At 41.0% G+C, this 16913-nt stretch overlaps 1 protein-coding gene and 1 long non-coding RNA gene across 2 annotated transcripts in view; both read left to right on the top strand.

Moving 5' to 3' along the window:
- LOC102687557 (adhesion G protein-coupled receptor E1-like) overlaps positions 1-16913 on the top strand; it is an 88232-nt gene that overhangs the window by 34507 nt on the left and 36812 nt on the right. The window contains exons 7-11 of the mRNA XM_069195757.1: positions 151-296; positions 361-582; positions 997-1527; positions 1838-2027; positions 13533-13679. Coding sequence (XP_069051858.1) covers positions 151-296; positions 361-582; positions 997-1527; positions 1838-2027; positions 13533-13679 — 1236 coding nt within the window. The remainder of the gene's footprint in view (positions 1-150; positions 297-360; positions 583-996; positions 1528-1837; positions 2028-13532; positions 13680-16913) is intronic.
- Positions 15452-16823, top strand: LOC138241877 (uncharacterized). Its single transcript, XR_011191152.1, has 3 exons — positions 15452-15485; positions 16183-16257; positions 16802-16823. It is a non-coding gene; the product is annotated as an uncharacterized lncRNA (long non-coding RNA).

The following is a 16913-nucleotide window of genomic DNA, read 5'->3' as shown; positions in this document are numbered from 1 at the left end:
GCCAGCAACTCTCTCTGGGTGACACAATAATTTATCTCAGCCTTATTGAGCGCCCATCTAAAGTACGCGACGACCCTCTCCCCGTCTGACCCCTCCTATGTGAGCACTGTGCCCACCCCCGTATCACTGGCGTCTATATCTAGCACATAGGGCAGCGTCGGATCCGGGAAGGCCAGGACGGGGACCCCCACAAGTGCCTCCCGCAGGCCCCGGAAGGCCGCCTCATAGTCTGCACCCCACACAAAACGCTCCCCCTTCTCCGTGAGGCGGTGCAGCGGGGCAGAGAGGCTGGCAAAGTCCGGGACGAACCTTAGATAATAAGACGCCAACCCCAGGAAATTGTGGAGCTCTGTCACGTAGTGGGGCACCGGCCAGTTGCACACCGCGGCGACCTTCCCTGGGTCCGTGGCCACCCCTCGCGACCTGACCACATGCCCCAGGAAAGTGACCTCCCGCAGCAGGAGCTCGCATTTTCTGGGGTTGAGCCTCAACCCGGCCCACTGGATGCAAGCCAACACTAACCAGAGATTCTCCAAGGCCTGCTCGAAATCCCAGGCATGCACATCCAATGTACTTGTCCAAGTACACCACGCACTTGCTTTGTGGAACTGACGCCAGCACTCACTCCATCAACCGATCAAATGTCGCCGGGGTATTACTCAGTCCAAAAGGCATGACTGTGAACTGCCAGAGCCCTTGGCCGATGGAGAAGGCCATCGAGAAGGCCATCTAGGAGCCTTGGGGGCTAGCGGAACCTGCCAGTAACCGCAGCGGCAATCGAGAAAGCTGAACCAGGACGACCCGGAAATGTAGTCCAGGGCATCATCCATCCAGGGAAGTGGATAGGAGTCCTTCCAGGGTGACCTTGTTCAGCTTCTTATAGTCTACACAAAATCTCCATGAGCCATCCTTCTTCCGGACTAAAACGACCGGGGAAGATCACGGACTCGCGGAAGGCTCAATCACTCCCACTGCGGCCATCTTCCGAACCTTCAGCTTCGCGGCTGCCCGCTTGCCTTAGGCCATCCGCTGGGGCGGAACACGAATGTGCCGCACATCCCTGGTGTAGATCCCATGCTGTGTGAGAGCCGTGCGGGTGCAGATCTTCATTCTCGGCAAGGAGAGTTCGCAGCCACCGTTTTGGTCTCGAGTGAGGCCCTTGCTGCTACACCGCAGCAGCTCCCCACAGCATGCCTTATCTCACCCCGTCTGCTGCGAGACAGTTTCATTCCCCCTGCCCCACTAACTCCCGCAGGCAAACTTAAGGCAGCCACCCACCTGCTGCAACCAGTCCAACCCCAGGATACAGTCCTTGTGGATTTGGGCGAGGTAGAAGGGGTGTTTTACCTTCGCAGCCTCAAACTGCTTGCCGAGGACCTCTGCGCACTGCCCCGTCACCGTCCTCAGGCTGGGGGTTTCCCATCCTGGGGGTCTGGCTGCCTTGGTGCCCGGCAGGACACCAGGCCACAGCAGGGTGATGGTCGAGCCGGTGTCGACCAGGGCCTGGCAGGGTCTGCCCTCAATGAGGCAGGGAAGAAATAAGCCCCTGCTGTGGCCAACCCTTCCCATGGCAGCAGATGGGGTGAAATGCTCCTGCTGGCTCTCTGGAGTGAGGGTAGCGTCATTCAAGGGCTGCCTTCCCCCTTTACGCTGCCCCGCTCCTGTTTCCCGACGATATCCAGAGTCCCCTGTGCTCCGGCGCCCGGCAGTCTAAGGCAAAGTGCCCCCTCTCCCCACAGTGGTGGCAGATGACTGGCCATCGTCATTTCCCTGCGTCGCCATGCTGGCTGCCTGCTCCTCCCCAAATAATTCTACGTGCGCCACTTCGGCACTTCAGCCCGGCAGGGAGCGCCCCTCCAGTGGTGCCCGTGGTCTCCTCGAATATGGCATCAGCCTGCTCAGCCAGAGCCAGGGCCTGCTCCAAGGAGACCGGCGCGGACAGCATCACGTAGCCCTGCACCTCAGCTGGCGCAATGGCCCGGAGGAACGCCTGGAGCGCTATCTCTGGGTGGGCCTCCTCCGGAAGAGTAGGGTAACCCTGGGGGGCTAAGTAGGCCACGTCTGCGGCAACCGGCCCCAGTGGCTCTCCCGCTAGGTGGCAGTGTTGGGCCAACCTCGCCCGCAACAGTCCTGGGTCCTGGAGGCTGATGCTCGCCCCCAAAAGGTGTTTTAGGGCTCAGCTGCTGGGGGAACCGGCGCTTCTCCAAGTCCGACATCAACGGCCATTCACTGTCCATCCTCTCGCTCCTAACACCAATGTAACTAATTCGGGTTCGGCAAGGACGGACACAGAGACTCAGACTTTGTGGAGTGAAAAACGGCGCTTTAATTCTTTTTGGTACCACCAGCCAGCCAGCCTCCTGCGCCCAGCCGAGAGAGAGAGAGACAGCCAGCCCAGAGAGAGAGCGAGCGAGAGAGGGAGAGAAAAGAGAGAGAGCAACACACAGGGGTGCGAAACCAGGGAATTTTTTACACGAAAACAGGCGATCTCCCCAGACTGTACGCCCCTTTCACAGTGGGTCATCCGCACTGTTTAGAGGCTTCCTTAATCCTTGCCCTGACCACTACCACTTCCGTCCTGCCCCTCGCCGCGTACCCCAGCCGGGATCTCTTTGGCTGCAGTTCCAGCTGAATGTGCTACAGTACACACATTAATCATGGTTATACTAAGAGAACCTTTTAAACAATGTTAAAGTTTGTCAGATATCAATTAAAACACTGTAAGACTGGCCCACAGCTCTGTAAACAGGGAAATCCAAGGCCAGGGTCTAAAGGTGAGCAGGAGTTCAAAGCCAGAAGGAGAAGTCAACAATCCAGGTCCAGGAACACAATCCAGTAATCAGATTTGAGAAATAGGCCAAAATCCAAAAACCAAGTTAGGAATCCTGCAGGAAAACAGAAGATCAGGGACTATCCAAACTGAGGAAAACCAATCCAGGAAGCTACAAGCAGACAAAATGCAGGAACAATGATAAGGCAAACGATGGAAAGACAAAAAAACAAGAGAATGAGACAAAAGCAGGAATAAGGGAAGAATGTACCAAAGGCTAGAACTAGAGCTCAGAGTAAAGGTAACAATACTAAGCATTGTGTGAACAATGAACAGGGTTTAAACAGGCTTGAGGAAGGGAGGCATGGTGCGCTAGGGACACTAGGGGAGCATGGATTGGCTACTGACATCTGCTTGGTCTGCTGCGCAGTTAGAGCAGGCACTAGAGGTTGGGGTGCCCTCTGGTGGCAAGATGGAGGAACCGTAATCAACACATTGCAATTTTCTGAAAGCTTGTTCATTTCAATACATCACTTCTGTGTATTGTCTGTGTAAAAGTTACAAAAACTCAAAATGCAAGTAAAAGAAAATCTAATTGAAATTACATGTTCAGTGACTTTCTCATATTTTATAACTGTCAGACTTTACCAGGTAGAATGATAAGGAGAGGGTCTCTTTGATTGAACTAGTAGTGTAGGGCTTTTATGTTTTAAAGAAACAAAAGTTCATTCCCAGGGCAACATAATGCATAACTTTGTCCACAAAACCAATGTATATTCAACAGCTAGTGTAACTTAAGCTGCTTTTGCTGTGACTCACCAGTTTTCATCAGAATCTATCACAACAAAATAAACTGGCTCAGACTTCACTCTTGCAGCATTCCCGCTGCTATGTCAGTCCTGCTTTACTAGTTCTCCTGGTAGCTAGTCAGCTTTTCAGGGCTATGCATATTTTTAGACCCTTTACTGCTTTATGTGATAAGATATTCAAGATTCACAAAACATAGAAAAATAAATGCATTTTGTATTGTACAGTATTCTTATATGATATGATATGAATGTATACTATGACAGTATATTACTAAAAATACATCACTCTATTCTAAAATTATTTCTTATGTCCTTTTTAGATACTGTACCTGTCTAGAATTACTAGGAACTGTGAAAGGACTTAGCTAAGGAGCTCCCCTATACTGTAAGATGTAGGAAGCTTTATTTCAGACTTCCAAGTTTCTACAAAGTAAAATCTCAACATGGCTATTCAGTCATCTTTTCCACACAAACACACAACAACAGTTATCATCCGTTATACTTCAAACACAATAATTAAGAAACAGTAGGTCTTATTGCTACAATTCTACAAATGATCAATAAGGATCGTAGATGAAACTAAAAAAATGGCATAATATTTAGTCTTCCAGGATGCTTTTTATTAGCTCCCTGCAATGGACCACAAAAAAAAACAGGAAACAGGATCCTTTTGCAGGAGAAGGATGGTGCTGGGACCAGTGAGTGAGGCAGTAAAGTTGAGGGAGCCAGCAAGCTGGCACGAAGCGGTTACAAGAATGCAGGTGCACAGCTATAGTGAAGCAAATGAAGCACCAAGGGCAAAACCACTGGCCATTGATGATTGATAGGTGGCACTTATGGTGTATAGATGTTAGTAAAAAGTTAGCTTTCTACAACAAAAGATGAAGTATTTTTTTTTAATCCACTTAATATGGAATATTCATATAGAATCGTGTAACTACAATGATATTTGGATAGCTGAAAATAAAAAAAATAAGTTTCTGGACATATTAATTATATTAATTTATGGATATAAATATCCATATCCACTCACAACTGAAGAAGGCTCCACGGCCGAAACATTGTGTTTCCTTTCTTTTCAACATGGAATAAACCCGTTACCTGTTCCTTTATAATATATTTATACAGCTGGTAGTGGAAGTGTATTCCACTTTCTTCATAAACATCTGCATCAAATTTGAATTGTTGTAAGTGTCTCTATGTACAAGTTTATAGTCAAGACGTTTCCGAGAAGTACGTCTAGACTACTCAGAACACAACCTACGATTAAATCTTTCTCTCTAAAAAGCTGGATGCCACAAAATGTGAGCCTGTCTCCCTATTTTAAAAATGCACCCACCAAGCAGGAATGGCTGTTTTTAACTAAGGGATTCTTCACTCAGGATCTGCAAGAATAGCAAGCTTTCTTGGCAAGATTCAAAGACTTAGCTCCAACTGCGTCTTTTCTGATGATCTTGAAGATAAGATAAGATGCCTTTATTGGCCATATGCAATCTCTTGTATTAGGAATTTGTCTTTTTGTATACCCCAAATTGCTCCAATAAGGAACTCTTGTCTGACACATTCCTCAAGTTATCTCCCCTTTCTCTCTCTTCTCTCTTGTGGTTTCTTCTGCTATTTTGTTTCTCTTCTCCTTTCCCCTGTTCTGTCTTGGTCTTTTATCTTACACTTTTGACACCCTTAATCATTTATCCTAACCACTAACATTAACACTAAAATCACTAACATGAATGAACATGAATGAGTTAGCAAACATGAATACTGTCAATAGCACGAATAAAAACAGTTCTACTGGTTTACAATAATCGGAATTTTGAAAATATAATATACAGGTATGTACTTTGTAATTATAATCTAGAATATCAAAGTGGTATTAAAAAGACAATAAACTACAAACATAAAATTAATGATGTTATGAAACAATTATTTTCTTATTTGATCTCCTTTCTCGTTCTTCCCTTCTTTGTGGATGACAAGGCTGGGACATGCAAAGTGAGAACTGAGAAAAGTGGAGGAGGGGTGGAACAAACTTATGTATGAGTTATACAGTACTTTACCTGACCATGTTCTTTATCATGAATACACATTTATAGATTTACACAGCCTAAACATGGACAGGATTACCAACAAAAAAACATAAAAACAGTGGGATTTGGTGGTAAATTTCTCAAGCAAAGTAATGTTAAAATGAGGAAGGAAAATTGTCAAGTTTAAGAATTCTGTGAAGTAATATTCAGTCATCTATACATCAACAATTACAGCTACTCTTGCATACTGTCTTCATTTAGAGGTAATTATTCACACTTAACATTAATATTTTCCCTTTATCATGCCATAGCTAGTAATTCACTGTGCCTACTAGGGCATACAGGTTAACATCGGAGGGGAAGCAGGTATTGGAACAGACAGATCACTCTTAGACAATGATGGCCAGCTTAGGAACTCCAATGTGTCTGCCATGTCTTTTTGGCTTTTTTTTCTTTGTTTACTTACTGTTTATCCGTTTTTAAAGGCCCTTATAAAATAAAAGTTTATTATTGTGCATTATTGTTTTCTAGAATACAATGGTTAATTAAAGCAAGTCCAAAAACAGCACTGCATACAATGTTAAAAACATTTTGATGCTAGGAGTAGACCAGGAAGTAAATCTTATTTTATTTTTTGACTGATGGAAAAAATGAAGTGGGAAGTCACAGAACAAAGTGAAGAGGGAGGCTCAAAAAATTCCAACATCATGCACAGTGACCACAGCGACCACTGAACAGGAAAAGAAAAGTGTTAACAAATGTGGCTTTTTTCATGTTCTTTATAACAAAACCAGCACTTATAATGATTTATCCAGACACACACTCACAGTACAAAGAATTAGCCTCACAGTATTTCTTCCCAGTATGGGAGGAAACCAGAGCACCCAGGGGAAGACTCACGCGAATTGAGGAGAACAAACAAACTGCACACACATAGCACCATAGGAATTGAACCCTTTACATTGAGCTACTTCCTATGGCACAAACCAGCACAAAAAGAGCACTAATGCCCCTCCCGAAAATAAGGCGCTTTATTTTGGAAATGGAAGCAGCACCAATGGCACTTTATGCCCCTAGAATTCCGAATGGCGTCATCTGTACATTGAGCACTAGTTATACATACAGTACTGAGATTAAAGACAAATGCTAGGTCACAAATCCACAGCTAAGACCAAGCACTGCAATGTCAGAGTAGTGGCAATAAATACCCTCCTCCTCATAATCATGTACAGTAAGTGCTGTTTAAGGGGAACTGCAAAGCTATTTTCATATTTCAGGGTTAGAAAGAATCAGTATTTTCAGGTATGCACAGCGCCATGTTCTGTGAACGAGGCAACAAAACCTTTGGTGTCTTATGCGGCCTTATGACATTGTAAACAAGCAGGCTTTTAAATATATATCTCTTTTAATCATAAAGAAATATTGCTTTTCATTTCAAGACAGTTTTGCTGGAAAATACTACTTAATTGTTAACAATACATGCAGATCACGTTGGAACATTTCTTCTGAGAAATATCTGCTGTACAACCTGTATTTATTCGCTCATACATCCCGTTACATTATTCACTACAGAGACTAGAAAGCAGGAAGGGCTGCATCACATGACAATTCGAGGGAACTCTAATTCAGTCATTCAAGTTTATTGTCATTAAACTTACACAGGTGCATAGTATAGTGAAAAGTGTTTCTCATTAGTCTCTCAGCTGCAGTACATACAGATGCAGCCATTCAAAATGCGCGGGCGATACCGCATTATTTTCCGGTACGCTGTACGCAGTCTACCGCAAGCTACCGGTAAATACCGCGAGTTACCGGTAAATACCGCTAGTTACCGTAAATTCTCCTATAATACGACAAGCAAAATAATAGTATCCGGAATTTCCACAAGGTGGAGCTAATAAAGCTCAACCTCTCATGTTTGAGCTGTGGCCATCAAAGTCTTTAATGAAGATATTACTAATAGTATTAATAATGAATGACCTTGGACAAGCTGTAAGTGTAAACTCAAAGTATTGCCCTGGTCAACATTCTTTTTTTCATTGACCGTCTTTGTAAAAGTAACACCACAGCATTTCGCAATCACGCATTTGTTTCCAATCATGCAAAGTACAGTAATTTTTGAGAATAGATTCACCATGTCTTTCACATGCTCATAAAAGAGATTGATTTAGGAACATAAACATACTACCGTATGAAAACTGTATGTATATGTATATTTAATGTCTTAACTGTGCCCGTTTAAGTATTGAATATTCATATCTAATTTTACCACTGAAGGGAAATCTTAGTAGCTGAGCATAAAAAGAATAGGAGCATACTGCAACGCGTGTGAAGGCCATAAACAATATTAATTTTGGAACATAAACATACAGTATATGGCTGGTCTCGGTATTTTAAAGAAAACATACACGAAACATGGTTTCATTATGACCAGAATCGGTCTTGAGATATTTTTAACTTGATTTACAGTATTTGAGAGGTATGTCTTAACACCGATACTACAGTGCATAAATACTGCTCACGTATATGTTTCTAGGTTTATATTATGCATTTCATACGGTCAAATTATTTTTGAGCAACTAATAAGAAGCGCGAAACGGTATGCGTTTTTGTTTTGTTTTGTGCTGGGACTCTGCTTTTAACAATGTCCCAGTGGATTGATTAGATATCAAGTACATACAAGTCATTTTTTAAATGTTGTAGTTCGTCTTGTAAAAATGTTACGAGTACATCATCTATCAACAATTAAACAGGTTCTGTTTCCATATTGTGGATTTTGGTAACGTAATATTATTTTCTAGATTTCACGTTGTGAATATATGATTTGGGCCAACAGAGCGGTAAAGAAGTACATTATGGGTTGTTGTTTTGTTTTTTTTGCAGTTTTATCTAGAACAAGCGATGCTTAAACCTTTGTCTGATTCTTGTGAAACTATCCACACGACAGTTACAGTACCTAGGAGTTGACTTCAGTGATGTCACTGATGGGATGTTTCTAAAAATCCATCCTCTGTAAAACCTCTTCTCTAGTTGTCCAGCATATGTATTCACTTATGAAGCTGTGTGTTCTGAGCCTGGATCTCTACATTTCTGTATGAACCAGCTTAGAGGGCTAAAGACAGCTTGTGTTTAAATTGAGTGTAAGGCAATTTATGCTTCTAAAGTCATGGTCAGCATTTATTATTTTACTGTGCTGTAAACTTGTTTCGTTGCAAGTCACATTATTTTATAGCGTCTATATAGCGTTATCAAATCCGGTGGCGCTGTGTGTTAGTTTCCTGACTCCCATGTCACATGGTCTGTGATTGAATCCCATGGAACTATGACTTTATTTTTTAACAAACATTTCTTTGAAAAAATGAAATGTTTCCCTTGGTCAGAGATTAAATAAAACCTCACTCGCACCAAACAAATTCATATTTCTAAATATCACAACATGATCGAATTTAAGTCTTTTTAATAACAATGAATAGTCACCTATGCGTTACAAAATAAACATTTATATTGATTTGAATCGCGTTTTGATTTAAATCGTAAACGCGTGTTTAATTATATGTGTTTAAAGGCGATATACTGTATAAAAGTGCTGATTCTTATGGAGTGTGTTCCGCCGGGGATTCAAAATTTTTTTTTTTTAATCGCGTATCTAAGGAAACTTTGTTCATGCACAAGCAGTGGCATGTTACATTATAATTTGGGTGTCTCCTCTTGCCAGAAAGCTCTAAATTGCAACATAAATTGCAAAAATGCACTTGGAATCTGTCCAAGCCCTCCTATGAAAATTATTTAAACTGCAACACTGATCATTCATCTCTAAATAAACTTTATTTTTTATAGCGTTTTAAGCGAATAGGTAATTAGATTGCTCATAAACCTAATCGCTTTTTCTACATAAACACAGCGTGATTGCTCTCTGAAAATGCTTTTCCTTTATATTTAGGCTCAGATTTCAACTATAGATCGTATTATTATAAACTTTCTTGGAAAAATGTATTTTATGTAAACCATGTTTGCTATTAATTCATTTAGGGCTAAAATATGTTCATTGTCTTCCAATCGAGTCGAGTTGACATTGGAAGCTTGCCACTCCCGGACTGTTAAACCAACGCATTTGTCACGGACGTCCAAAGGGACTAACCGTGGGGAGCAGGAGAGCAAAAAAAGACCCATATGCGTAGCGACGAGACGGGAAAAAGGCCCGGGCTCATTAGTGCAAAGAGTTCAGGAATGCCGTATAGAAACCTATGCGCTCAGGGAGCGGACGTGGGGCGCCCTGGTGCTAGGCGGGTCTCAGGACATCCGAACGTCAATGCTGACCGAGGACAGAGTGCAAGACCTGGAAATATATAGCCCAAGGGAAAGAGAGGGACAGGAAGGACAGCAGACCGGAAACTAGGGACAGGACAGAGAAGGAGCGCCCTCTGGCTGCAGAGGGCGTGACAGCATTAGCATGTTAAAGCGATTCTATTGAGGAAGGAGCCCAGCTACCACTTAACACTGTACTTCCTACTTTGAAAATACCTGTGAAACTGGTTTAATTCGTCATTGCCAGCACTCCGGCAGAGAGGGGGTTGAGTAAAGTGGAAGCAGGCGAGATTTCCAGCGAAAGACACCTCCCCCCCACCTCAAAAACCCAGTAAGCAGTAATGCTTTAAGTTGAAAATCGAGGTCGATTTTGAGGATGATAAAGAGGATAAACTGGGATGGGAGGAGGGTTTGGTTTTGCATAAGGGGCGGGATTATGATAATTTGAGGAATTTGCGAGAGTATAATGGTTTGATATATTTGATTTTGTATTGTTATCTATGTTTTTGGTTGGTATTATGTTTATATGGTTGTTTTTGTTGGTTGATTGTTATTATGGTTATTAATAATACGATCTATAGTTGAAATCTGAGCCTAAATAAAAAGAAAAAGCAAGTGATTAGGTTTATGAGCAATCTAATTACTTATTCGTTTAAAACGCTATATAAAATAAAGTTTATTATTAATTTGCTAGACAGAGCGGTGAACATTATTATGCATTAGACAAAATCTGTGTACACTGTAAGGTTTTTACTTTTAAAATACACGTTTCGAACAGAAAGAATTCCTCTTCCTGATACAGTACTGTATGTATAGCAAACCAGCACGTCTTTTTTCTCCAATCAGAGGGGTGTCAGATGGTGTCAGCCAATCACCATTCTGAAGCCCTACCATAATCTCTGGTATGGGGAGACCCCAGAATTCTGTCCCATAGTTTAGACAGATGATAGATACTTTTATTGATCCCCGAGCGTTTAAATTATTAAACGCTCGGTTAAAAGCAAAGGAGATTGTCTGTTATAGTGGACATAAAAACAAGAGTTCGCTCGCATTATATCCTAGAAGACACAGACCAGGAGAATGCCCGCAGCGTAAAAGAAAATGCCTGATGAACTAGGGATTGGACAGTTTCCAAGTGCTTGTACAATTGATGGAAATGTTCAAATAAATGTGCAAAAGAAATAAACAAAATAATCATTTATTTCTTTATCATATTGGCTAGCTAATGTCCTCTCTTTGCTAGTTAGTGGCTGTGTTTCTGCGTTGGGTAGCAATGGGTGACTGTTCTCAGGCGGAAGATGTGAACAGCTTAATTTCCGTGTTAAATAATTTTTAAAAATTAAAATTCATTCTATACAGCAATCACATATTTGGGTACCGTTTCATAAAACTTTCATGCTTAAAATGAGGGAGAAATGGAAGACTGGTGTGTATTTTTTCTTTAAACTATCAAGACCAGACATACACAGTACAGTTTATGTACATACAGTGTACATAAACCTTCAGATGTGTTATGCTCCTCTTCTTTTTATGCTCAGCTACTAAAATTTCCCTTTAGTGGTAAAATTCCATATAAATATTCAAAACTAAGAGGATTAAAATGTGCATAGTAAAGACATTAAATGATTAAATCTTTTCACTACCAACCAATGCACCACGAGTGCCCCTGTCGGTCATTTTGGCCAGCCAATCACTTACCGGGGTGCCCTGCGGGTAGGTTACTGTACCACGCATTTTGAATGGCTGCATCTGTAGGTATGATCTTAATTTCCCTTAAGCCTTGGCCTGTCAAGAAAGCCATCTTGGGGAACATGTCCGCAATCAGCTCAATCCAGTAGCCACTTTTCAGGTCCATTGAGAAAAACTAAGAAAAAACAGTGGGAAGATCCAAACTCATTGTGGAGTGTTTTCTAGTTACTGCGTTCAGCTTACAGAAGTTAACAGATGCTGTCTTTCTTTGAGAACAACACCACAGGTGATTTCCACAGACTGTCAGATGGCATGTTCTGTGGCTGTTTGCTTCACTGGCATCAGGCAGCGAAGTTGCTGTCAGATCAGCACTGCGTCTGCTACCTCAATGTGGTGTTTCACTATGTTGGTGTGACCAAGGACCTGCGGTGTCACTGCAAACATATGTTGAAACTGCTTTTGAGGATCCAGACATGCTTACTCTGTTCCTGGCTTAATCCCTCAGTATTCTTCTCCTAGACAGTCTGAATCATGGACATTCTTGGGTCCAGCTAGTGATATTTCAGATGGGGAAATAGAGTCAGAGTTGGTAAGAGACAACAACTCTATGAAGATCCAGATGAGCTTGGGCCCTACAGATCCAACCCAGATCCAACAGATCCACAAATCCAACCCTAGAATGCATGCTTAACGAGACTGACCCTTGAACCATGGCTGATATAGTTCCACTGGAGAACTGCCCCTACATGCATGCTTCTTCTTCTGTAGCTGTGTTACAATGATGGCTGTGGAACCCATATCTAGGAATAACTAACATGACCTCCATTTTCATGGACTGATATATGATAATAGAGCTGGGGTACAGGAGCAGTGTGGATGTTGTGCACATACAGCCAGGTTGTAGTTCAGGAGGGACTGGTTGGTGAGTCTTCTGTGTCCCTACTGCACAGACCCCAAATTGTTTCCATTTTCCAATGGGGCTGCAAGTGAGTCCTCCACATCCAGACTTGGAACCTCGGGGTGGAATTTGGACTAGCAAGCGCTTAGCCCTCTGCTCCAGCTGGTCTCCAGTGAAGGAGCAGTGTACTCAATGAGGATCGCTTCTACTTTGCATGCCTTCTGAAGTGCCGCTTCCAGGCTAACTTGGGCTCCTAAGTGCACCTGATTCCTCACACAATCAGGAGTCAGGCCATAAATAATCTGTTGAATCGCTAGCTCCTCTTGCCCTTCACTGGGAAACAGATGTTAAGCTCTGAGGGAGAAGTAATGGAGGTCAGTTGCAAAATCACCTAGTCTCTCCCCTGGTTGACAATCCTAGTGCTCAAACTGCTCCTGAATCACCAGGTGCTGCACTTCCAAACTGCTGCTTGAAAGCTGCCAAGACCGCCTGATAATCCGTCACTTCTTCAGGCAATAAGTCTAGGAGTACACCTTGAGCCACCCCCACACAGGGCCAATTGGACTGCCATTTACCTTGCAGACCAGTTATTCAGAAAGAGCAGCCCACTCAAACTTGGCTTTAACGGTTTGTCTGGAGTAATCTTTAAGAAGAAGATAAGATCTACATTGCCCAAATCAAAATTGTGTAAAGGCTGTTTTTAGTTGACTCTCATTTACAGTACTACAACCCAAGTCAACGGGAATGCCTAGTAATTATGAACTTCTCTTTTTTGCTGGAGTTTTCCACTGGGGCAAGTGATAGAGAAATTCAGGCCTACCTGAGTAGATTCAAATTCATTCAAATTGGATTGTCATGGAAACTAGACAATAGTTGATCACAGCAAATGTTTTTTTAACATGATATTTACAAAAGGTAAAAAGATAATCCTTTTCAGTTTGGGTGATTTCAGGTTTTGTACAAGTGGTCTAAATCATATATCTTAGTCAAAATGTTTTCAGATGGGAACTAATAACTGTTTTCTTTTGCTGCAGATATTGATGAATGTGTTCAAAACTCTTTGATCTGTGGTTTAAACACAGTGTGCAACAACACAGAAGGAAGCTATGATTGCTCTTGTGAAGATGAATACATTCCCAGTACTGGATTGAAATGGACATATGGAAACACAACATGCCAGTGTAAATACTATTATTTTGTACCGAACACAGCATTATCATTTTGGGCCCAGTTCTTCAGAGAAGTCTTCATGTAGGACTGATCCAAGGTTCCTAGTAATTTGTGAAAGCAATGTTATCTACTTAGGTACTCTTTGATACATTTGCTTTTCAATAGCATATGTAGAAGCAGTTAAGGAATCATCTTCAGGGATGATAAAATTGAATCTGATAGGTTGAATTTCCCTCTTTCATTTAACTCTCATTTATCACCAGGTGGAGTGAAGAAAAAGGAGGCATTACAATGGCATGACTGTTAACACTAGTGCCTCTCACAGATCTCAGCTCCTGGGTTTGATTCTAGACCCAGGTGCATGTAAGGGAGGGGGTGGGTGTTGTGTATTCTCAGGCTGCAGGTTTTTATGCACTAGTTTAATTAGCCATTTAAAATAGGCCTTTTTTTCAGAGATTTGGAATAGACTTATCTCCAATATCGTGTCCGTGAAGTTTTGTTAGGGACTGCATAAACAAGGAATTTATTCAGTTATGCTGTTTAGGAGACCTAGAATGTTAGCAGCCTGGAAGATATATTGGTAACAGAAACAAATACACTGGTAACAGCTCAAAGATAGCATCTAGAGGTGTGTGTGATGTCATAGTAGTCACCATACTACAGTGCTTTTATTTTAAAGGCTACATATACAAATTTCATTCCAATTAAGATTGCTAAAAAATTCTGCAAAAATTATAAGGTGCAGTCTAAATAGCAGGGAGGAGAAAGAAAATGTCAGCTAGCCATTTTGCTCACTCCTTTAAATGATAATAATTTGCTGAGCCTAAAGAGAGCACTATGACAGATAAAGATTCAGGTACTCTGATAAAGTGTACCCTTACAAAATGAGAATCAAATCCATAGATAGAGTAAATAGTTTCCAGCTGTATACTTTTAATAGAAAAAGAAAGTTTGTAACTATTTAAAAGTTTTTTTAAAAAAGCACTCCTGAAAAACTGACTTAAGGTTTGTGGTTTTTATTTAAACATCAGATGTTAAAAATACAGGAAGATATAATGGACTGTGCACAAAAGGATTCAGGTCATTGCCAGAAGTTGAAGCTGAGAGGAATTTTGAACATCTTTATACATTTCCATGTGCTGTAATGTGATTTACCACAGTCCAGTCTACAGTTATCAGGGCTTAGAAGGTATTAAGTTGATTGGGAGAGTGGGGCAGAGAAAAAGTGTAGTAGAATTAGTAGAATAAGCAACAGCAACAATGAATCAGTTTATCTGCAAGAGCAAAATGGCAGGGTTCTAAGCTTGTGTATGATTCTTGTTTAGTTGCCAGAAATGGGTGGGTTATATATGACATACCTGTACAATATCGACACCTGCTGCCAATTCCATGATTTGCATACAGTAGGGCCTGAAAACATTTTGTTTTCCACAGAAGCAGGGGGAGCCTGAAAAGTAATGCTAAATTTGCAATAGGTTGAATGAATAAATTCTACTGGCATTGGACCTGTTATAGTTACATTATGTACTTGAGACTGAATGATACTTTGGTACTTCACGGAAACTCTTTCACAGAAGTGCTTTGCTTCTACAAAAAACCACCCATCAATTTCTGGGTATGTAATTGAAAAGAGAATCAACATATTTTGTTTAAATCAGTCCCAAGTCACCTAAAAATCTATCTGTGAAAACTATTAATTTCTTATACTGAAATCCCTTCCTTATGGCTAACTTCCAACGCTAGCAACGCTAAGTTGTTTCTATTTTTTATCTCTTTCAGCTGATAAAGATGCAATTAACGCAACTGATTGTCCATTGGTAAGTTAATAACCAAGGAGTAGCAATAAATACATGTATAATACACATTATATAGGAAATTGTTATATGCTGTTGATATTGGCACCATTTTTGTTTTCAAAAGCCAATTAACCTACCAGTATGTCTTTGGTCGTGTGTGGAAACCGGAGTGGTAAATCAGGCATTTAGACCCATATCATCTGCAAAAATGGATTTGGATTTTGAATGGCAGTGAGACTTTTAATGTCTGCTGGGCCATACTAGAAGTGTTGTAGCGGGTGTGAACTGGTCTAAGACAATGTCCATATTGTCTTCTTTATACTGAAGACCGGTTTCAAGAAACACATACTGTATTCAACCTAACGTTTGTGACCTCAACCATGTGGACTTAACTCATAATGGTCAAGACCATATGATATCTCTGTTATTCTCATATAACTGTGATATTGAACATACTATATCCTTACAACTATTGATAGCAAAACAAATATTGTGTTGTGTTTAAGGTAGTAAAAGTGAAATATTGAATAGTTACAGTAACATTGTGAGTCTTGGTGACAAAAGTGATTGCTCTGCACCACACTCTCCTTATTATCATATGAATTAAAGCATTATAGAACTTGTTATGTAAGCGTTTAAGACAAATTTCTTTGTCTCAATCGTACTGTGACTTTTACTTTCTCATGACATTTATTAATGTATTTTTTATTATTTCCAGGATCAGCTGAAGGAGATATGTTTTCTCAACAAAGTAAGAAGTGAAATCGATGAAACTACAGTTTCAAATGAAGGGGTCAGTAATGTGTTTATTCATTCTCAAACACACATGAGAAAATTTGGTGTATACCAAGCTTTGTACTAACTATAAAGGGAAAGGAAAAGACATGCTAGCATTTAAATTACCCCAGTTGTATATACAGTAGTACCTGATAAAAGTGTTAGCTACATAACAGTGCTGAAGACAATCATTTTCAGTCATGACATTTAACATAACCTGCATTCAGGGACAGCACATCACATAAATCATATATATATATTTGCAAATTAAAATATAAAATAAGACTCTTCCTCCATCTTAAAGCATACTGTAACATATTCAGTACATACTGTACACTTGTATTGTGCAAGCCTCTCCTAAGGAGCATGTGTCCCTCCTCCACCAGCAAACCCACACCCTTTTATGTTACTTCTGAGTGTTGGCTCCCTTCTCATCATTCTGTCATGAACCATGATTCCTTGTACTAAAATATTTGAATTAATACATATGCTTGTAAGATTTTAATAAATGTTCCAAAAAATAATATTCAGGTGTTTTTCATATTATTTTCCATATGCAGATTGTGAAAAATTACTTGAATGCTGTTATGAGCACCATTAAAAGGTTGTCAGATGAAAAAGACGCAAATGCTAGCAATGCTGTTTTACAAACCACAGAAAAACTGGTGTCCA

The sequence above is a fragment of the Lepisosteus oculatus genome, chromosome 11 (genome assembly GCF_040954835.1).
Source record: "Lepisosteus oculatus isolate fLepOcu1 chromosome 11, fLepOcu1.hap2, whole genome shotgun sequence".
Classification (NCBI taxonomy): domain Eukaryota; kingdom Metazoa; phylum Chordata; class Actinopteri; order Semionotiformes; family Lepisosteidae; genus Lepisosteus; species Lepisosteus oculatus.
This window is presented reverse-complemented; position numbering and strand designations above follow the sequence as displayed.